This window comes from Orbicella faveolata, unplaced genomic scaffold (assembly GCF_042242905.1).
Source record: "Orbicella faveolata isolate gen_17 unplaced genomic scaffold, um_ofav_v1 contig_25, whole genome shotgun sequence".
In the NCBI taxonomy this organism is placed as follows: Eukaryota; Metazoa; Cnidaria; class Anthozoa; order Scleractinia; family Merulinidae; genus Orbicella; species Orbicella faveolata.
Window position 1 is genome coordinate 13,617,501 of NW_028301553.1, and position 22,838 is coordinate 13,640,338.

General features: G+C 38.6%; 2 protein-coding genes and 1 pseudogene across 2 annotated transcripts; 2 read left to right on the top strand and 1 right to left on the bottom strand.

The window, feature by feature from the left end:
• LOC149109063 (carbohydrate sulfotransferase 11-like) overlaps positions 1 to 825 on the top strand; it is a 1,120-nt pseudogene extending 295 nt beyond the window's left edge.
• A 1,154-nt stretch (positions 826 to 1,979) lies between these two features.
• LOC110057933 (uncharacterized) lies at positions 1,980 to 15,796 on the bottom strand. The gene is made up of 3 exons (XM_089294200.1): positions 15,053 to 15,796; positions 5,507 to 5,633; positions 1,980 to 5,384 (listed from the first exon to the last, which is right to left on the bottom strand). The coding sequence occupies exons 1-3, from the start codon at positions 15,160 to 15,162 to the stop codon at positions 4,803 to 4,805; spliced, it is 819 nt and encodes a 272-aa protein (XP_089150326.1). The 5' UTR covers positions 15,163 to 15,796; the 3' UTR covers positions 1,980 to 4,802.
• LOC149109064 (uncharacterized) lies at positions 15,212 to 22,334 on the top strand. Its single transcript, XM_089294210.1, has 5 exons — positions 15,212 to 15,523; positions 17,346 to 17,460; positions 20,236 to 20,352; positions 21,132 to 21,307; positions 21,536 to 22,334. The coding sequence occupies exons 1-5, from the start codon at positions 15,212 to 15,214 to the stop codon at positions 21,956 to 21,958; spliced, it is 1,143 nt and encodes a 380-aa protein (XP_089150336.1). The 3' UTR covers positions 21,959 to 22,334.
• Positions 22,335 to 22,838: the final 504 nt, after the last annotated feature.

Here is a 22,838-nt window from a genome sequence, read left to right on the forward strand (position 1 = left end):
TTGAGGATGGAAATTCGTTTGCAAGAACGAAAAGCTCGAGTCCAAGATTACTGCAAGAGGCACAAACGTAACGCCGACACTGTACTTGGGAAGGATCTTCGTTATTTCCTCGTATTTCGTAGCAGGAGAGTTATTTACTATTTTATACCCAAAGTCTCAAGCACACAATGAAGAGGTATTGTCAGGCTTGGAAGAGGAGGACAAGCAACTTTATCGCAAAGTAAACGGCAGTTTAAAAACAACCTCAACAATTTCTCTCCACAAGAAGTGGAAGAAATGCTTAAGAACTATTTTACGTTCCTATTTGTCCGGGATCCCATGGAGCGAATACCTTCTGCTTACAGGGATAAATTTTTAAAAGAAAACAAGTCTTTTCATCGTGCGTTTGGCAGGAGGATAGTCAAACAATACAGACGTAACGCAACACAGCAGGCCCTTGAAACAGGTAGTGATGTGACTTTTCCGGAATTCGCAAATTTCGTGGTAGATTCGCATCGTTTTCCTGACGAACACTGGGCACCATTTGACAAACTGTGCCATCCCTGTGCTGTTAACTATGACTTTATTGGTCGTTACGAAGAACTCTCAGAAGATGCTCCTTATTTGGTAAAAAAGGCGGGAATTGACGACCGCGTTTCTTTCCCGCCATTTCGTTCGTCTAACACCACAGCTGAAATGTTACATTACTATTCTCAAATTCTTAAAACGAAAATTTTTCAAATAGCAAAGCTTTATGAAAGTGACTATGAAGTGTTTGGTTATCCTTTCCCAAGCCAATTGGGAGCACTTTTCAATTCAACTGACAGCTAATATCACTTGACTGTTGTTTCTAGAATTGTTGAAAAGGACGAGTATTCAAAGAGAACAGCATAATGGCCCTATTATACTTTCGGAACATTGATATGTGGTTTTTACTAAAGTACAAAACCAGCATGGACGAGCATCAATTCCACTTCAGAAAATTCGTTTTGATAAAAGGTAACGAGTTTAAGACATAGAAATAGCCCGCCTTAAAGGAGCTGGGCATCTTGAAAAGTTTAGCCTAAATTTATCAAGTTCTCGTTTGTAATCCGTGTTAATCTTTTTCATCTTTCACCATCCTTGTTCCTTTATGCTTTATTATTATCTCTTTGGTGTTTTTCTATCTTAGTAAAGTTCTGTTTTCAGGTTTCCTTCACTTAAAGGCAATTTTGCACGGTCGCACTGAGTTCCTTAAGGTACTCAATATATTCTACTTCGAAGACAGATGGATGAGTAAGAGAAGATCAAAGTACAGTTGACTCCAGATAACTCGAACCCTCGCTAACTCGAACCCCCGCTAACTCGAAGTAATTTTCATTTCTCTTCAGGCCATTTTCTACACAATTTTACCCTTGATAACTCGAACTCCCGATAACTCGAACTCCCGATAACTCGAACCTTTTACTATTTCTCCTGAAGGTTCGAGTTATCAGGAGTCGACTGTACTTACTTTGACTTTCTCCTGAGATGAGTTAACTCTATTAAACTCCACAAATTGCCTTCGACTCGATAAATAACTCGACTGTCAACAATTTAACTTCCCGCGAAGCCAGAAGGTTACATTTTTTGACGTAAGATATCATAACTAACTGAATTAAAAAGCCTTTAAATATCGCTTCGATGGCTTCCCTTCATCCATAGAAAGTTTCTAATATAGCGATGTTTCTCGTGACGTCACGCCTAGGTTACGTGGGGTTATTTATCTCCTGTCTTTTTTGGTTAGATGGCCAGCTAAAGAGGAAGTTATTTGAACATTACCTTCCCTAAACCCTTCTTTAGAAAATGTAGAGTTGTTATAGACTGCACTGAAGTTTTCTGTGAAAGAGCACGAGACTTGACATTAAAGCAGCACAGTCACGGTTTGCGCATACTGAAAAGTTTAGCCTCAATTTTTCAAACTCGACGTTTGTAATCTGTGTTACTCTTCTCCATCCTTAGCCATCCTTGTTCCTTTATGGTTTATCATTATGTCTTTGGTGTTTTTCTATCTTATTAAACTGTTATTTTCAGGTTCCCTACCATTTAAAGGTAATTTTGTATGTGGCCAAAGTAACTCAAAATACCGTGACTGAGCTCCTTTAAGAGGTGTTTGACAAGGTCCAACTTTACGCATCGCAGTACAGGTAAGATACCGACTGGGATCTCCCCCACATGGTGCTCTATTTCTTATTTCTAATGCTTTTGGGGAAGGGCATCTGAGAAACTAATAACACAGAAATCTGGTTTTCTTAACAACCTGGAGTATGGAAACCAAGTTCTTGCTGACAGGGGTTTTTTAAAGCAGAGAAGAATTGGCCTCCAGGGGAGCAACACTTGCTATTCCTGGTTTTACAAAAGGAGTCAAACAATTAAGCATGAAAAATGTAGAGGAGTCTAGAAGACTAGCACGGGTGCGGATTCATGATGAAACGTCTCAAGAATTTTGAAATACTTGCTGGAATATTACCACGTTCCCGTGTTCCTCATACTGACAACATAGTAATGATCTCTGCTGCCGTTTCAAATTTGGAACCTCGTTTCAGTAAAATAAATGTACATGTATTCTGATGCCTATGGCATCAATATATTATAACTTTTTAAGGAAAACGACCAATTTTTTAAGTTTGCAAGACATGTTTCGACAGAGCTTCTGTCATCTTCAGTTGAATGAATGATTACAAAGCAAGTTGAATAATAAGTAGGCAAAAATGCTAATTGAGACAAATAGTAACAACAGAACGTGAAAAGGTGTAAGTTAAAAGGATAATTTTAGATTTACATAGTGTAATTGCTGATTGAGGGAAGGTAGTTCTTTTTGAATATGAGTAGCCTCCTTTATCTTGAGTTGAAAGCTGGTAGTGGCGTGATCTAAAATATGAAAGCAGTCTATTGAACACAATGAGCGACAACGTTCAGAATTCTGAAGATGTTTGAAGATGTGAGAGGCCCTATCAACGGCTAAGTGCTCACGTACGCGTGTGGAAAAATGTCGGGAGGTTTCGCCGACATAACAGGCATTACAGCCCGCACATGTAAACTTATAAACCACACGTGAACGAAGCCCGTCGGGGATAGGGTCTTTCACAACAAAAAGGTTACCTATCTTGAAGGAAGAAAAAACTAATTTGATGTCTAAATCATTAGCATTTTTGCCTACTTATTATTACACTTGCTTTGTAATCATTCATTCAACTGAAGATGAACGAACGAAGCCCGTCGGGGATAGGGTCTTTCACACCAAAAAGGTTACCTATCTTGAAGGAAGAAAAAACTAATTTGATGTCTAAATCATTAGCATTTTTGCCTACTTATTATTCAACTTGCTTTGTAATCATTCATTCAACTGAAGATGACAGAAGCTCTGTCGAAACATGTCTTGCAAACTTAAAAAATTGGTCGTTTTCCTTAAAATCTTTACATGTCTGCTGCTATCTAGACCTTTTGGAAACATTATAACTTTTATTAACAAAATGGATTGTATAACTTTGATATTGTAGCATTCACAAGGATTGCATCACAGACTAATTGTTTCAAAAAGCACTGAATGCAACTTAGGGTTTTATTTGATTAAACAGGTTGTGTAGGATAAGCTTGTCTGTAGACGTAAAGTTGCTTTGTCACTTAACATTGAGTTGCTTTGTTTATTTCCATTTTTATACTTAAAAATAATGTGTCATTAATGATAATCCATAAAGTTATTAAAATTTGGTGTGTCTTAAGGTGGTTACCAAATTATCGAACACAAATTAATTACTATTTACTGATGACCATTGAAGTCTGATTAACAAATTGACGTCAGTTTTTCATGCGTCTGTCTTGTTAGTGATCATGAATCTCGTCATAACATTGTCAAAGTAGCTGTGGATCCACGAGGCGATAGCCGAGTTGATCCGCAGACTACTCTGACAATGTTATGACCAAATTCATTGTCAATAACAGGACAGACGCATTAAAAACTGACATTGATGTGTTTTTTACGATAACAAATTGTCAAATTGTCCGCTCTCGCTCGTTGACGCATCGCATAAATTATAAATTCATGTGTCTGTCCGCTTATTGACAATAACGATTAGCCAATGAGCGCGCGAAAATTTCTGCAGTTATCGTAAAAATATTAATTGATCAGAAAGTACTAGTAAGGCTAGGAGGGTACATGAAGGAGTGTAAGAAGAGTGATCAACTTTCTAATCCTCGTTTTTACAATGTGGACAATGCCACTTTCCTGTTGGTTTCCTACGGATGTTGTCGCAGGCATAGTGAAATCACATAATATCACATGTTGGATCGTCGCAAGCGATCATTTTTCCATATTCTGACTGGCTGCAGATACAGTACAACCGCTCCTCACCTTGCTCATTGTTTTCATCTCCCATCTCTGAAATTTCCAACTTCCTTGCACTGAAGGATCTCTGGAAGTATTACATTTTCAAAGAAACTGTCCAGTTTGGTAAGGGAGTATTCTATGAAATGTTTGTTTAAAGGGATTCCCTCCACAATGTGTAAATCTTCGTTAATGAAGACACAAAAGTCTCCCACTTCCATCCTTTTCACATGTACCTGTAGTTGTATTTTGGTATAGTATGCATGTGTCTCTTTCAAATGACCTTTGTCATCTAGACAAAAATCAGGAACACTTTTAGCTGCTTCCATTGGTAGTACATCTTTATGTTTAAAAGGGCATTTTATTTCAACAACTCTTGGGCAGCATTTGCAAGTTGCAATTCCATCAGCTGATGCTCCAAAATATGGCCTGTCAAGATCTATAACAAAGCCAGACCACCTGCATTCAAAATTCTCATGAGTTAGCTTTTTTCCACTATATACCTCAGTCGGGCCTTGTCCTCATTGTCAATACCCCTTCGAATCGGCTTAATTTTAGAAAGGTCATAGGCTTTGTAACCCATAATTGACTCCAGCAAGTTCTCAGGAGGTGTACTCTTTTTCCTCTTTACTTCACTGTGTGCTTTGCTTGCTGTGATTCTTCCTTTGCGGTGCTCAGAATATATGGGGCAGACAGACTGATTCCTGGTAACTTTCTCCAACTCTTTGCATTGCTCTGGAGTGACTTGCAATTCTTTAGCAATCTGGCTGCATTTCTCATTTAGCTGATATTTGCTAAGTGAAGCATATCCTTCTGAGTATAGAGCTGTCAATGGCTGAGGTATGTTACTCTCATCTTCATCTTCTGATGCACTGTCTGTCTCCTCGGGGTCAAGTTTGGGAATTAAACTGGAGAAAGCTGCTCTTGGACATACTTCGTTTAGGCTTTTTAATACAGACAGATCAGGGAAGGTTGGTGATGGGGTATAAGAGACTGAAGGTACATTTCCTTTCCTATTCCTCTTAACAAGGTCGGTAAACTCAGCAACTGATCTGGAATTAATCTGATTGAAACATTGGAAAAGAAGATAAATAAGCAAAATGCAAATAAATTATCTCAACTTAATTACCAAACACACTTATTAGTGCCTACAAGAACATTTTGTATGACAAGCAACGAACTAACCTTTTCTCTGAACGTTTTGTTCCACTTGCATACTTCACTAGTGCTGGAAGTCTTGGTAAGACCTAGCTTCACAGTAACTTCTATTTTAAACAGGACAGCGGCGACCTGACGGCAAACTTCTCCAAGCCTGCGATCGAGAAAAAAGGAAATACACTTTTTTTTCGTAGAATAATGCGTGTACCTTAGTGCCAACCGTTTTCCTACGACATGGGAAAACGAAAATCGAACTTCCAATTTCGTTTTTCGTTTACCCCGGCCGTCGGAAAAGGGAATTCGAACTTTCAGTTTCGTTTTTCGTTTTCCTACTACATTGAAAACGAAATTGGAACTTCTATTTTCGTTTTTCGTTTTCCCATGACTTCGTACAACAGAATTGCAGTTGTCATTTCCGTTTTTCATCTTCTATTTTCGTAAGACATTGAAAAACGGAATTTGAACTACGATTTTCGTTTTTCGTTTTCGTGTTCTATTATATTATCTCAAGACAGTAGCCTATTAAGCAGACGCTATCGCTCTTTGGGCTTATATATATATTTTTTCCTATCTTACGATCCTCAGAATGGACGCAGCTATATTTATAGAAAACTAATATTTACGAATTTTTGAGCCCACTACAAACCGTATCGAGCGAGCTGACTGTTAATAAAAGCCTTCTGTTTAATAGGACTACCACGATATCGATATCGGCTAGGAAATGAAATAATGCGTATACCATCACAAATCACCGAATTAAATAGCTATTTAGGTCCCACTGTAAAATCAAAAACGCTCAGTACAAAGGCTTGTCATGATCAATTTGGAACATATAGTCGAACCTCCGATATGGCACCTTCCACTTCGATATCGACCAGTCAGTGTAAAATACAGACTGCGGACTGGAGATCGGGGATAAAATGCAGACTGAAGGTAAAATGCAGACTGCAGACTGCACACTACAGACCTTTTAATATATATCGTCGGCGTTATTTCCATTATATCCACTATTTCTAACCGGAAACAGGGTTGTTCAGGCTAATCGCAGTGAAAGTTTGCAGTGCTCCGGTTATAGCGTGAATATCACTCAGGTTGGCTTAAATAACGCTCCGGTTTGCCTACTTACGGTTAGCTCTCAATGATGGAAACGGCAACACAACTCAGTCAAAAAGACTACAGTCTGCATTTTACCCCTAGTTTCATTTTACCCCACATGGTCCGCAGTCCGCAGTCCGCAGTCCGCAGTCCTTATTCTACACTGACTGGATATCGACAGTTCTATCCGCAACTGACCTTCTCTTCTTGATACCATGCAAACTGGAAAACCTTTTTACACTTAGCAAACTACTGTGCAGCCCCTTAGATTCGGGTAACGGTTCTTGATTACCTCGAAGAGGTCTTCATAACTATTATTTTCCTCAGTAAGAAAACGGCGGACAGACCTCATGAAGGATGTGGTTTCCAGGTCTTTCGATAGCGACAGGAAGTGCCAATATTTTTCCGATTCAGGTAACACAAGAAAGTGACAAACACACACACACACAAAAAAAACGAAATTCGAACTTCAAATTCCGTTTTCAATATCTTATAAAAACGAAAGACGAGAAGAGGAAATGACACTTAAAATTCTATTGTCCAAAGTTGTGGGAAAGCGAAAAACGAAAATAAAAGTTGAAATTCCATTTTCAATGTAGTAGGAAAACGGGAAACGAAAATGGAATCTCGAATTCCCTTTTCCGATGGTGTGGGTAAACGAAAAACGAAATTGGAAGTTCGAATTCCGTTTTCCCACATAGTAGGAAAATGGTTGGCACTAAGGTACACGCATTTAGAATGCCCCTTGTTTGTCTCGCTTTGCAGCCGTTTATTTTTATTCACATTCTTTCATTAAATGAACAGTGAGTATTGCAAGAATATAAAATCTAGAAATGACATCAGCTCGGATTTTTTTTTTCTGAGTTGATGTCATTTCTAAATGAACAGTATGCGTAGTAATGAAAGTAACAAAAAAACAGCAACATCTCTTTTACCCGGCCACACATCTGCTATGTGCTGCGTGGACACTGGCGTCCTTTTTATGAAGGCAAACCCACGCATCGTGCGGCTGATTGTTAATTCTCTGGGACGGAATTACTTTCTGTTTAATGAAGCAATAAGGGATATTGTCTCCAACTGAATGACACCACAATGGTTTAAAGTGGCCACTGATGATAAACTCATACGCTTCAAGTGACGTGAAGGATTTTAGACTCCCCTTCGTGTAAATTCCCGGCGTTCCGATTAAATACGGGTACAGATCCCCAATTGTTAAATCTGGCCAAGAACTGGGATTATTTGTCCATCCTTTCAAATTATCTGGGTCGGGAAGGCTACTTGCGCCTTTGTTGTAGCTTAATTTAAAATGATATCGTGATCTTGCAACAGGATCGAGACTTTTTACTTCGGAATCGCACGTGGAAGCCACGAAAATAAAACGAAGCCGCCTTTTTGCCAACCACTGAAGTGTGCATGTCTAAGAATGAAGTCAATGTCTATAAACGAGAAACATCGCTATTCTTGCAGGTACGAAAGGAGTCATATTCTGAGGACATGCACAGACCTATTCTGTTACCCCATTGGTTTATCAAAATGAATCTATGTATCTGCTACATGCTAGGCAGAATAAAATATATTGCTGTCTATATCGTAAGACATCGTGTTTGTTTTATCTGAGTCCACTAACCATGCATCAGGCTGCTTAAGGACGCTCGCGCGAAAATTTTTCCACTCAATAGCTATTTTTTAAATTTTTACTGCAGTCAGATAATGAGTAACTTGTGTCAAAAATGCAAAAAAAATTGGGGTCACCAACTTCGTTTCAGAGATAAAGCATGTGAGAAACTATCATGATTTTAAAAAATTGCCGCACGTAATTCAGCATGGTTTACAGAGGTTTATAGTTAACAATATCGAAGGTGAGTCAACGGAGACAAACGATCGAAGTCATATTTTGTAGAAGTGGGTCTGTTGCGTAAATAATTCCAAATGTTACCAATGTTTTCACAAAACGTAACCCTTCAAGAGGCATTTGAAACCGTCGCACAGATAAACGAAGAGCTAAAAAGATCGGAATTTGATGGTGCATTTTGCAAAAAAATTCAAACTTCTAGTCGATAGATTTTCTTCATTTTTTCGCTTAACGTAGAAAATCGGTTGAGAAAATGATCCATCAAAAGAAAAATAGGGATCGCCGAACGTCCAAGATCGTTAAATCCTGGCAAAGCTATAGCAATGGCCATCTGCCCTATCATTGTTCATTTTATTACTAAGCGCGCGCATCGATGCATGCCATAGCGTGTGAATTTGAGTGCGTAGTAAGGATGCGCAAAAACAATTTGCGCGAACTTCCTTAACCCCCGAGTATAATGATTGACTAATAATTAAGTACGTCTATAAATAATGCACCACACAACGGTCGTGTCCACTGACACGTTTAGTCTACCAGTGATGTAATGGTGATATTGTGGATGAAGTTGTTCAAAATGCCATTGATAGTGTCCCTCGTTCTATGTTTTTTTTTTTAAATAGTAAGATAGCTATAGCCTGACGGATTTTTCAACGCAAAAGGTCCTTTTAGTTTATCACTTTTGAACTTTTGGACAAAATTTTATGTTTGGTTTGGATACACAAAAACTCACGGTTAACCCTGGCACAAAATACAATGTACCAGCTTCCCGAAAGATCAGATAAGGTTGGAGAACTATCACGTGATAATCTGATTTCGATTCGAATCCCGGCAGACAATGCAAAAAAAAGTGTATCATTAAAGTCACTCTTACTTGTGTGGGGGAAAAACAGAGGCTTTGTAATAGTGAGTTGCAAAGAACGTAAATAATGTCAAATACATGTAGAAGCAATTGTGGTCAACGGACGCTCACTCCCTTAGTGTAGATATCTGAACATGGCAATTGACGACTGCTCTAGGTCTGTTAATTTTGAAAAAGCCAGCAAAGCGACTGCTGCCTTGGCAACTTCATGTCTCTGCGAGCATTCAACCGGATTTGCCAACTTGAATTGATTAAAATCAACCAGCAACCGCGTATCGTTTAATTAATTCTAGTTACCAAATCATTAATGTAGAAAAGTTGCACATGTTGCACACCACAAATAACTAACATCAAACCCTGAATAAATATTCAAGCCGTTTGAAATAATAGACCCTCTGCACGATCCAGTCACATGGTATGGAATTAATTATACTGGGACGCAAGTTACACACTGGGACTTCCAAAACAAAGGAACTCGTTCCAGTCCAGCCCGGCTTTTCCCTGTTTTGGAATTCCCCCTGTGCGTTGCTGGTTTAGTTGATTTGGGCAGCTCTAGTATTTGTCTCCGTTATTCAGGGAAATATTAAGCACTTAATGACTGGCCGCGAGGGAAACTGTGAGTTTGATTCTTTGAGACCCTTAGTGTTCCCTGCGGGGAAGTCGAGGGGAACACTGAGGGTCAAAGGTAATCAATACCCACTGTTTCCCGTGGGGCCAGCCATTAAGTGTTTTGTTATACCTCGCAACTCAAAAATAGAACAAACTGCGAAAACATTATTGGTCTGATGCCGACTGGCACACAACTTCGCCACAGTTTCAATCTGCACGATCTGATAACTGCGAGTCGAAAGTTCAAGTTGTTGTTTTCCCACAGGCGGACCACTCTATGTGTTCGTGGTTAATAATTTGTTTATATGAAACGAACAGAATCTATGAGGGTTATGATTAAAGCTCTGGAAATTGCATATCCAAATTACATCTCGGTCTGAATATCCCAATAAATAAAAGTTAAATGAAACGTTAATCGACGCATGTGTCGTGTTTTTACTCCTTCCTGGGCCGTCTAAAGCGTCTTTTTACGAAATTACTTTTGGCCGGAGACAGGTAAGACAATAGAGGGAGACAAGGCTTGCAACTTGGCGGTCGCCAGCTGCGACCGCCTCCGCTTCAAACTGGAATTAACGCCAAAATACTGAAAATATCACCTGAATGGCGACGGTTGTTGATCAATGAGATTTTTCCCTATCTCTTCGCCAAATTTGAGCTTCATCCCTCCAACATTTTCCGAGAAAATCGATGCTGAAATCACGAAAACAGCTTTCTCAATATGATCGGTACCAAACTCAGCGACCAAAAGAATTCAAGACATGCAGACCGTTTCAAATCTACCAATCAGCGCTTGGCATCCGATTGGGCTGTCGAGGAATGCCAAGCGCTGATTGATCTTCGACACAAACACAGGACACGTGAAGAAAATACACATAAATTAGTCTGAACCGAAGAGGTGGTTAATTTAAAACGGACTATTTTTTATCATCGACTAAATTGTCACCTCAGTGAAGTCCGTCTATTCCGCTTCGACAAACACTAACATCCCAAAAGTACCCCGTTTTTCCGTTCTCTGATCAATAAAGAATTACAGTCAAACCTGTTTTCCAGGCAAATTGGGAGCACTTTGCAATTCAATTGATAGCCAGTAATTGTACTCGGTGATTTCTTTTAGGGCTAGTTTAAAAGTATTACAAGAAAATTTAGGTAATGTCCCGACGATGTGTAATAGCACTTTTGGATCACGAGCTAAACGATATGTATTCAGGAGCGAGAACGAAAATGTTATGTTTCAGACTGCTATGTAAGCTAAGAATGAAAACTGCTAGGAATAATTGAAAATACAATCCAATACCTAAACGCCATTCGGACTTGGCTCCGAGGCTTGGGGACATAAAACAAAAGAAATCACACGGCAGTAGAATGTTCAAAAGGTTTTTTTTCTTTTTTTCCTGAAGTCTCGGAGACAAGTTAGAATTTGAATACACCAACAGTATATGGAAACTGACCTCTTAGCTGTAGGAAAAATAATAGGGAGAGCAAGAAAAATCGTTTTTAAATTTTAAAAACGTAACGAGAAAAACCCCAACGTTTTCTATAACTGCGATCAATCACATCGAAAAACCATAAACAAAATGTTCTCCTCAGATTCAGTGATTTGTAACCATGCACGCGGGTTATCATGAGAGTGAGTCAGCTGGAGTCACGAACTTATTAAGAGAGTATACCCGAGTACTTATTCATTATACCGGTCAATGAATATGATACTTCGTCTTGACTGAGATTTTAAATATAATCGTTATTAATTTATAATATTCCGTTACTTCGGGATAAGTGCGATGATCTACCCTTTATTTACTCAGTAGAAAATATTGACGATATTTACGTTTCAAGTTGTATTATAGACCCTATTTATAAATAGCTGCCGATTATAAATTCTTTTGTAAGTATTAAAATTAACCTAACTAACCTCGTTTTCGAGTTGATTTTTCAAAAGAATTTTTTGCCCCAAACGAGTTCAGTGAATCAAATTCAAAGACATGCAAGAGAATTTATAATTGGCAGCCATTTATGAACAGGGTCCATATAGTGCATTATTGAACCATAAAGATTGCCTTTAAGCCATAAATCGTTGAAGTAATTCACAAAGAAATCTGTAGTAATGAAATAATAACTTAAACATTTAAGCCTGCAGATAATAAAATTCAGTCTAAAGTTAAATAGTGGTTTTCAATATTTAATGTTTTCGATGTTTTAATATTTATGCATTTTAGCCGGTCTGTTTTGCTGGCTTGTTTCTCGACCTAAAACTCTGCCTGAACAGTTTAAATCGAAAATGTTTACTGGGCTTAAATTTACTGTGGCCATAAATTGGGCAACGAATAAAGATAGGAAAAGCATTTCATTAGTCATCAAGGTATTTAAGTTTGAACAAGCATACAACAGAGTTGAAATTCCCATTTGTTAAATGTAAGGAATTTTTTGGGCGTTTCTCACTTCACTTGTCACTTATCTCGTTTAAGGACTATTTCTCCCCTTTTCTGAACAGTATTTTAACACTGAATAACTAACTCAGCTATAGAACCAGTCAGAACTTAACTCACCACTGAGAGCGCCTGTCTACCTGAATTTCCAATGCGATTTAAATCACTCTGGAAATTCATTAGGGCACTGAGTTCGAGGTACGTATTCAGGGGCGGATACAGGAATTTTTGATCGGGAGTCCAAACTTTGACTCAGAAAACACTACAGGAAATTTTTTTGGGCAAATTACTTCTCCCTGCAACTCCGTCTATCTCCCAACTACCAACAAACTCCACCCCACCCTCCCCCGTCGTTATAACCTATAAACAATCAATGACACCTTTGAAGGTCGTTATAACCTATAACCGTTGTAACGCTATAACCAATTAGCTCCATTACCGTGGACATGGATTTTACTCCTAAAGGATACACCTCTATAATACCCATTGGCTACAAATACTGTACAGATGTCGTAAATACCAATGTTAAGGTCATGTTTCAAGTGCATGAGTGCAAGTCCTGACAATCGCTCCTCAGACATCTGTTTAAGGAAGAGGGATCCGACCACCCTCCCCCACCCACCCAGCCGACCCTCCCCCTGGAGTCCGCCACTTGTGTACTTTTAAAAATAGGTCCGCAATGCGAACTTGTGTGGGATTTCAGTCAAATAAAAGTTGATGCGCTATGGATAAATCAGAGAAATTGTAGCTTTACAGTAAATATTTATACATTTTGTCGTGTTCTAATGATGAACGTCGAGTAAAGATACCATAGAATCCTGGTTATAAGATCAGTCAGCAGACATATATATAGCCCAAAGTCATTGGGGGAGGGGGGGGGGGGGGAGTTCATTGAGAAAGTCATTGAAGTAAACACATTTTGCAGGTTAGGCTTGTTTTTCGCTGGAGGGAGGAGAAAACAAATGACATCGAAAAGTAAGTGCACACGAGACGGATTAGAGTTTGGTTGTGATTTTGGAACGCGCAATCAACAATAACATGGCCTGTTTCGTAGGGATGCCAGATGACGTACAACATAACTGGGACAATTAATGTTCCCGAACACAACTTTTGAATCGGGTTGGCTAGGGGATGTTTACTGTGGGAACAGCTTTATTTCAAAGGCTACATTTGTCCTGGGATTTGTTGATTAGTTCCAGAAGTGGAGACAAATAGTTCAGTTAGCCTAAGCTCTTACGCAGACGCTCCCCCTCCCCCTCCCCCCCCCCCCCTTCATGAAAAGTTCAGTCTATATCCAGTCGAAATTGTTCGGAAAAGTACTCTCAAGCCATAAGAGTAAGCCTGAACCAAGGAACGGCAATAGATATGTTGTCTACTTTTATCCATCAGCGGAAATATTAGAATCGGTCGCTGTTTGCACGGAGTTTGTTTACGATAAATCAGCTCCGATTGCAAATGTCAGTTAGTATTCGTGCTTCAAGCTGAGAAAACTGTATGTAAATAACACTTTTAGAAATTAGCTTTTGTGCTTAAACATGACCAGTAAATGTAAAAATGTTTAGCGTGAAGTTTGAAGGCAAATGCAAATATTTAGTCCTTTTAAGGCTGATTTTCACTAGGTCATAAGCGCTCTTACGTCTCCGACTACGACTCCGACGAGTGAAAACCAGCTTTAAAACAGACTGCACCGTCACGCAACGTATCAATAAATCATGGTTTATCAGTCGAGAGGACCTCAACTTGCTAACCATAAATACATAGGAAAATACTGGGCTTTGTCATTATGTTATATCTGTCCGTAAAACTTCGGTTGTTGATATAAAATGTTGATTTTAGCAATAGCCGGGAGTTGAAAGTAATGAAATCAATCAAGTGTAAATTTTCTTCCAACAGTTGCAGACTGCGCGGCGCGACATGCAAAATGTTTACTGGATTTAATTTTCCGCAGAAATTGTCGGGATTTTCAGCTGATCGAAGGAATTTCAATGTGACATAATTTAAATATGTAACTGCAGAAAGTTCTTTCCGAGAATTGGAACTTTGTATGATTGTTGTATGATTGATTGATTGTTCCTTATTCATCCAAGAATTTCGCGCGTATACAGAAAGAAAATGTTTACCCACCTTATAATAAATGTCGAGACAAAAATAAATACGGCAGCGAGTGTCTGAAAACACTAAGACGTAAGGCCTAAGACTCCCTCCGAATCTCAAAAACAAGTCAAAATTCGCCAAAAAAGAAAACACCTGCTAAGAGTAATCACACTAATGGCCGCCGCACAAAAACACTCAACCTTTTGCTAGTGGAACCCAGTCTACACGCCAAATAGAAACCACGTGACAAACGCTTTGCTCTCGTGGACAAATAAATAAATAAATATCGCTGTCGTTGACAAAGTGTGGAAAATCCCACACAAAAACTGACAGGTCGTTACAGAACAGATTTGTCAGGGATTCCTGGTGGTTCCCGCAGCGAGCTGTTAACTACACTCGTTCATTACATTTTTCCAAAAATATAATTGCTTATACTTACAACCAACAAAATAAACATATCATCTCTTCATGTATATTGCGATTTTTTAATTTATTTAGTAGCCACTAGTTTTTTGCTATGTTTGGCTGAGGTGTGATAATTTGAAAACTACAAATGACTTACCTATTGAAATTAATAATCGCTGACAAATTCTATGATTACCTTTTTAAATATTTTCACCTGCTTAAATTATGATAATCACCTTCCTTTTAGGGTTGGACGGACCTCTGCCATCCAGTAATAGTACAGTACTTCACAGATGCTCGCCAGTTGTTCTTGATCGAAGTGGTTCAGTTTCAATTTCAAAATCATGTTTACCAAGTTAATTTATTTGCTTGTTGCCATCATTTCGTCCCTTTTTATGTTGTTATACGCGGCTCAGTCTTCGACCTTCAAAGGTGTCATTGATGTCGCTGATGGAATTCTAGTTTACGCCAACTTTTTTCCGTTTCCGCATCACAAACTCAATTCCACACCGATCGAGTCTCGCACAGTTTATGGTGAGCAGGATTGCATTGCAGCGTGTACAGAGTCTTCTAAATGCCGAGCGTTAAACTTCAGACCTGTTGGTGATGCAAATGGAAAATTTCTCTGTCAACTCTTGGATACTAACAAATTTAATTCGTGGGAATTGTTCACTGTAAGCCTGGAATTTCATCACTATAGCTTTATGGTAAGTAGTTACTAAGAAAACGTTACTCTTTTTATGATAAGAGCAATTTATCTTTTTCTTAACTGACGAAAAAAAATGGCATTTTTAGAAATTTAAATTACGGCCGACTGTTTCACGAGCCAGCCTCCATCCAACAGTTGCTTTGTAACATGGTGTCGATCAATCTGCCCGAAAAACCATTGTTATGGCATGCAGCATTTTGGCTTGGAGGCAAAGGTCTGCATTTTACGTTGCAAAATCGTTAGCTAGACCTACAAGAAAAAAAATAATGCCAACAATTTCACACTGTAAAATTTTAGATTATTGATTATTTCAGAATGACAGGTTGGAGGATTAAGAAATCAACAAAATAGACCTTTGGACATCATTAGATGCATCAGTTTCTTAATTACATTATATATTCCTGTCCATCATGTTTAAGTAAATTTGAAACTCGGCAGTATTTAACAGTTTGAAAACTTTTAGCCGGCGAAAATTGAAATTCGTTCATGTTAAGTTTGGCCGGCCGAGATCCGGTCAGAAAAGAGACCACTTTAATTTTAATCTCTCAGATGAGCACACTAAATTTCGTAATTACACTTCAAGCGGACTAAGTGGAGGTCTTGCAAAAACGATGCAAACTTTTGTAACAGGGAACTTTCTTAAACAGATTACCTTATTGTCCCCGCAGGGTTTTGGTACAGAAGCCAAAACGCGAGGAGGCATTTATATAATTAGTTCCCACGTAAAAAGAAGTGATTAAATATTGATAGTATCTACATGTATAGTATGCGAATCAATCCCGATTTGAAGAAACTATGCGCACACTGTTTACCCGGTCAATTTTTCAGTGAGCTGGCAAGAAGATTTCGAGCTAAGACACTTCTATGTGGCCTACATGCCTACATGACGATTATTGCGCGATCAAGTACTTTCGCTTCGAAGTGGCGGAGATGCCAGAACGAATTTAAAACGATTTTAAAGATCATGAAGATGGTTTTGGGGAGGAAAACAAAACAGAAGGTATCGTAATCAATGAAGAAAGCAGTTTTCTTAATCTCCAGATTCGAAGAGAAAATTCTAGGTAAACGATCGTACGTGTCGCTTCGCACCTGTTCGCGATATTTACATATGTTCAAAAAGTGCGAATGAAAATACCCTTCGGATGGCCAGTTTTTAGTTCATACAGTAATGTTTAATTGTTTTCAATCAGCAAAAAAAATAAAACGGGGGCAGCTTTGGTGAGAACTATCATTAGTTATAGGAAATTAAAGCCTCATGAAATTGTAACGCGAATTTTAAAGATTCGCGTTAATTCTTGTTAACGTTAATTTCCGCGATCTTAATTTCCATTTTTTTTTCGCTCCAAATTCTCGATACCATATCATGCCAAGTTGATGAAGGAATTGTACAAATGGTTTGGAATAGAAGAAGAACAAGAAGAAAAAAAACTGTTACCAGGGTGAAGATCCGCTGAAATCAAGGACACTGTAAAGAAAGCTCGAAGTCGCCAGAGTACTTCGTTTAACCCCTGGGCGAAGCAACTTCTAATACTAAAATAAATTTGCTCCTCTTCTCTTAAAAATTTCTGGGTTTTTTAAGTGGTAAGTCGGTTAACTTCCCTCATTTTGAAATTCTAGCACCTCTCTCGCTAGAATTTCTTCTATTGGGAAGTAATTGTTTCCCTGAATCTCGTTAATTTAAGTCGCGTTATTTTCGAATACCTTAATCAATTTAACACTGAATGGTGATCGGCCAATTCAAATTTTAGAGGCATCTGCCGTGTGCGAGGGGCAAAACATAAAATAAAATGATTCTTATTCATATATTGCCCTCATTTCAGTCCCCGTGTGATCACAACCAATGTAGGAATGGAGGGACCTGTGAACCAGTTCACCAGACGCACGAATACAAATGCACCTGCGTGCAAGGTATCATGGGAAAACACTGCGATGAATGTAAGCGAAGTTGTTCTTTTTTTGCAGTTTTAGCAAAAATAGAATAGAGCAGTTAGAATTGACAAAACGCTCTGGAATACCTCAGATTTTTCGCATGCAGTGGAGCTGCGGGGAAGGTAACAGAGCCTGGATGGGGTGGGGTGGTGGGAGTAGGGGGAGGGAGAAGTGGGGATTTATATATCAGTTGTCAGTGAACCCCATGATGCCTGTCCCAATTGTGCTCCGCAACTTTTGAGCAACTTTTGGCGTTAGGATTAACTTTTTGCGGTTCTAGCAACCTCGAGCAAGTTTTGCTTTTCTGAGCAACTTTTGAGCAAAATATGGGTTTACAGCACATATCAAGCACGGAAAAGTCAACGATTTCAAAGAAAACTTCCATTTATGCGAATTTCTTGAATGTTTTATCAACCTTTTGAAATCTGAACACATAACCTGTCACTTGACAACGTTCGGCAAGACGTCAAATGGTCCATGGGTTTTGTTTCGTTATACGTTAGACTTTATTAGAGTTTCCTTAAATTTCGCTCACATTTGCGAGCAACTCTTCAAAGCTAAGTTTTACGCTATTTTTCTTGACCGATGTAAGCAATTATTGTGAAGAACGAAAAATAAAGCTTTTAATTAATTTTCATATAAAAGTATCAAGAAATTTAACTAACAACTTAGCTTTTAAAATTTAGCTAGCAGCCTTTTGGATTTTTGGCAATTTTTAGCGGCGTTTTGGCAGTCCAGTGAGCAACTTTCCAACATTATACGAGCTCAATTGAGACAGGCTTAAACCCCATCCAGAGCCTCGATTGAGAGGGATCGAGAATTGAATGACTTAGTATGCCTGTAGGAGAAATATTTAAATAGATTTCTTTTAATTCTGATACTAATCTCTTTATAAGTTTGATCAAGAGATTATCAAAAATGCAAGGTAAGAGAGTGAATCCCCCACATAGGCCTTATCAGAAACATATCACCTAGGTGATATGCTTCTGGCCTTATACCAAAGGTAATCCCTCTTAAGTTATTTTTAGACATGGTACCCAGTTCTTCCGAGGATGCTACTCGTGCGATGCATGGACAGCCGAAGCGACTTTCTCGAAACTACCTGAGACGAAATGGCGGGAACGTCATTGTGTTTGATACAACATTTTACACCTTTGCTTTGATGAAAATTCACATATTTCCCGGTGTATGCTAATTCTTTAAGCCTGATAAGTATAATTTCAATATGTACCTTAGGGGAAACATTAAACAACAACAAATTTATTCATGTCTGATCAACTGTCATCAGCCAATAAGAATAAGTCGACAGACCTGGAATAATACGGACTTATTGACTGAGTGGGAGGGCCGGACGGGAAAATATTTGGCTCGAGGTCAGGACGTACGGACCTCGCTGCGCTCGGTCCGTGCGTTTTGACCGAGAGACAAATATTTTCCCGTCCGGCCCGACCTTACTCAGTCAATAAGCATTTTATCATATGACCACTTAACAGTTGAACCTAAATAGGACGCGATTACATAACATCAGACGGCCGTGAGCGGAACAACTACAGAAAAGATTCTACTATAAAATCTTAGTGTCATTTATTTCTTCGCGTCCAACAAGAAACTCACAATTCATTGAAAAATACGACTCACTTTCTCATATTTGTTTTTCAATGTAAGTCCACATTTACAATTCATACTAAAAAGCCAACAGAAAGTTGACATAAAGCTGTCAAAAATATGTCAAAACCATCAAAAACTTAGCGAGTGACAAAAGTTTACTTCACGCTTCGCTGAAATTGTTCACAAATCTTCTTCATCTGAAGATTCAAGAAAATGTCGGCGTCGGTCGTTTCAAGCTATTTGTCGACCTCTTGGATTCTCTTGAACAAGGGAGAACCACCAAATGAATATTAATGACACCGATGTTGGCTCCCGCAAACAGCACCTGGGCTTGCTGACTTTGCTGGCTTTGCTGTGTAGTGGAAATTCAAGTGAGTTTTATTATCTGGATGAATTGTACGGTAATGAACTTGTGTTTGTACTCAGTTTTGTCTCTTCAAACAACACTGATGTAGAAACTGCAGAGCAATTTATCCTACTATACACAAGGTATGTTTGTGATTTCTCTTCTCCTAACTTTGGAAACTCGAAGACAAAATTTATATCGTACTTTGTTTTCTTCGCGACTTGCCGGTTTTCTTGCTTTTAACCCACGATGAATTCTTTGATGCTTTCCACTGAAAGAAGTTTCGCCTCAAGACTGTTTGCTTATTCCGAAGGTTAATTATCGGACAATTCATCCGGAAAAGTTGTTTTCTTGACCGCCTGTTTGCTTGCTGTTGGCTTCTGAGAAAGTTGTGAACTTCTTCAGATGTGAGGACTGTTGACTTTCTTTCTGTGTTTTCGGAGTGAGTTGGCGACTGAAGTAGTTCTGCATCGGACAGTTCGCCTGGATAGTAAACTTCGCTCTCAGAATGTTCCCTTTCATCACCCATTTTAAACAGAACAAAATTTTGCAGCGACAAAATTGTTTTGTCATTAACTCGCTTCGAGTTTGTAGTAGGGCCGTATGCATTTCTAGTAGGGCCGTACGTGTTTTTCCGGCCCTATCACTTCGACGCGTACGGCCCTCATACGGGACCTTTTTTCTTATGGTTTTCCAAGGAAATTCCGCGCAGGGCCGTACGGGTCATGTGATAAAACTATTTTTTACATATATTCTTCTAAGAAATAAAGGTTTACACTTATTTGATTAATGTGTTCAAACATTACGTTTTATTTACTTTTTCTTAGTTTACAAAAGCTGTGCCGAATTGCACAATGCTGGATTTCGAAAGAGTGGAATATATATGATCAAGTATCAGAACAGCATATTTAACGTTTACTGTGATCAAGAATACAAGAATGGAGGTAAAGGTGACCGTGACGATTTTAAAGACCTCCTGTCCAAAAACACAAAACAGCGAATAATAACGGTATCACATGACATGATATGAGAGAACAGACACGACAACCGCGACAGCCGCGACTGACACGACAGACCCAACGGACGCGACGGACGCGACGGACGCGACGGACGCGACGAACGCGACGAACGCGACGGAAGCGGCGGACGTGACGGACGCGACGAACACGAAAGGCGCGAGCCGATGAACATGATTTAGGTGACATGGCACATTACGGCGCGATATGAAAAAACACGATGTGATCAACATGACATCAACTTATTTGACAACTTGAAATAACATGAAGTGAAAGTTAATATTATACAGTGCGAGAGCAGTTATATAGTTGCCTTATATGACTTGAACTGATCATCGAGATTCTTGTGATATGCAAAAACTTTTCAGAATTGGGTAAGACCAAGGCAGGCCCTTGTAAAAAGCAAAAATTGATGAAAGCCACTTCTCTCTGACAGAGTCTTTTGAATTCCTAAATCCTGGTTCCACTGATAACGGCTACTTACAAAGCGATTTCAGTCACGTTACCCACGCAGCAGCCATGCAAATTTATCAGGACAAAAGAAAGTTTTTACACAAGAAAAGTGTTCAGCTCCCACAGGATTGGTTTTATACACAAATATGGCCAACGCTTCATTGATATGGGACACAAATATGGCTGCCGTGACGTCATGTGAAAACACACTCTATTGTTAGAACCTTGCAGCATCTTGCTTACTTTGTCGATAGGTTGGACTATGGTGTTTAAAGTGGTGTCCGGTGTCTCCGCTGACATTTATCAACTGTGGACGTCAGCAGAAACTTTGAATGAGAACAAAACAGAAGCACTGAACGTCAACTCTTCATTTAAAGCACATTATAAGAACCGCTTTGTACAAAACTGGCAAACTGTTAGCCCTCGGGAGGTAGGTCTAGCAAAATAGCCATGCTTTGGAAAAAAATATTATGACAAACTTAAGAGGACAGGAAATAAATATTCAGTCAACTTTGACGCATAATTCCTTTACCGAAATTTTCAAATAAGTTTGCGTTATCATTTGTTGAAGAGCTGGACTAGGGATGCGTACTTAGCTGTAGAAAACATCGGCTCAGTCAGTCAATCACTCAATCGACCCCTCTTGATCTCTTTTTAGGTGCGTGTGACTGTCTACAAAGGTGAAACTGAAGTCTTCTCTATTTTGTTCAACGCTACGGACAGCGACAAAGAGAATTGGTATTCCAAGAATAGAATGATTGACTCCCCGTGGACTGATCTAAACAACAACAACAACCCGCCACCCACATACTTCTCCATATTTGGCGAGTCAGATCGACGATTTTACGTTAGTGGACCTCACAACGGCTGCGAATTTGACACTGGCTGGCTTTCGATCATCAGTCACCACTGTGTCTATGAAACACGCTTTGTCAGAACAACTGTCATGTACAGTAAACTACAGATTAACACAAACTGGAACGTGTACGGTAAGGAAATAAGTGACGTAAATTTCCCTTACCAAAACAGCTGTATTTTTAAACTGATTTTAAACTGTTTTGAACGTACTTTGACGATTTAAACAGTATTTTGAAGTCACTATAGGGTATTTTTGTGCTATTTTGTACAAAATTCAAAATTTTGCTTCTTGTTTGTAATGTATTTCAAGTATAGTTAACACCTACTTCATGATATTGGAATGATTTTCACTCTGTTTTTAACGTAGTTTGAGCTCAAAACAGGGTTTAAATAGGGGATTTAAAATCTATTTTAATACTACGGCCACAAAAATTTCGTTCAAACAGTTTAAAAATTCTAGTTAAACCCTGTTTTGAAAGTTATGTTGGCAATGGCCGTAGGTTTAAAAAGTATTTTACAAATTTTCAGTGTTAAAATAGTCTTTAAATAGGATATTTAAAATGTAGTTGACATGCCAAGAACATAAAATATGTTTTAAATAGGAAGTTTAAAACCTATATGAGATAGCAATTCATATTATAAGCTTTAAAATACAACCAAAACAGTCTGTTTTAAACATATTTTAAGTTTTAATCAGGCGAGTATACTATTTAAATAGTAGTTTTAAATAATGACAATAATGTCTATCTTAAAAACAGATTTTAAATACACTATTTTTGCACTATTTATAAATCTAGCCCAATGGAAATTTATAATTCAATCAACATAATTTGCATCCCCTTTTTGAAAACTGCTTTAGTGTGTAAGCTTTTAAGACTCTCTCAATATCAAAATCAATCAAAAATTTAGCCAAACCAAAAACATGAATCTGTGGACAAACAAACCTTTTCACAAAATAGCACTCTCTTGCCGCCCTGCATGTACATGTATTCCTGTCTTTCTTTTTTTTCGAAGTATCAAGCACTGTTTATAACCAAAATGGCAGGCAAAGACTGAACAACTCCAGGACTTCCCAGAGGAGTTTTTCGACAGGCGTTAAAGTA

Bases quoted from the DNA above. Each gene is read 5' to 3' on its own strand.
- LOC110057933 (XM_089294200.1), bottom strand. From the start codon at position 15,162: ATGATTTTGAAATTGAAACTGAACCACTTCGATCAAGAACAACTGGCG. The intron at 5,634-15,052 runs GTGATTATCATA...TCTCGATCGCAG, and splicing joins CGTCCAACCCTAAAAGGAAG to GCTTGGAGAAGTTTGCCGTC. The intron at 5,385-5,506 runs GTTAGTTCGTTG...TGTTTCAATCAG, and splicing joins ACAAAACGTTCAGAGAAAAG to ATTAATTCCAGATCAGTTGC.
- LOC149109064 (XM_089294210.1), top strand. From the start codon at position 15,212: ATGTTGTTATACGCGGCTCAGTCTTCGACCTTCAAAGGTGTCATTGAT. The intron at 17,461-20,235 runs GTAAGCGAAGTT...ACTTTTTCTTAG, and splicing joins GGGAAAACACTGCGATGAAT to TTTACAAAAGCTGTGCCGAA. The intron at 20,353-21,131 runs GTAAAGGTGACC...CTTTGTCGATAG, and splicing joins TCAAGAATACAAGAATGGAG to GTTGGACTATGGTGTTTAAA.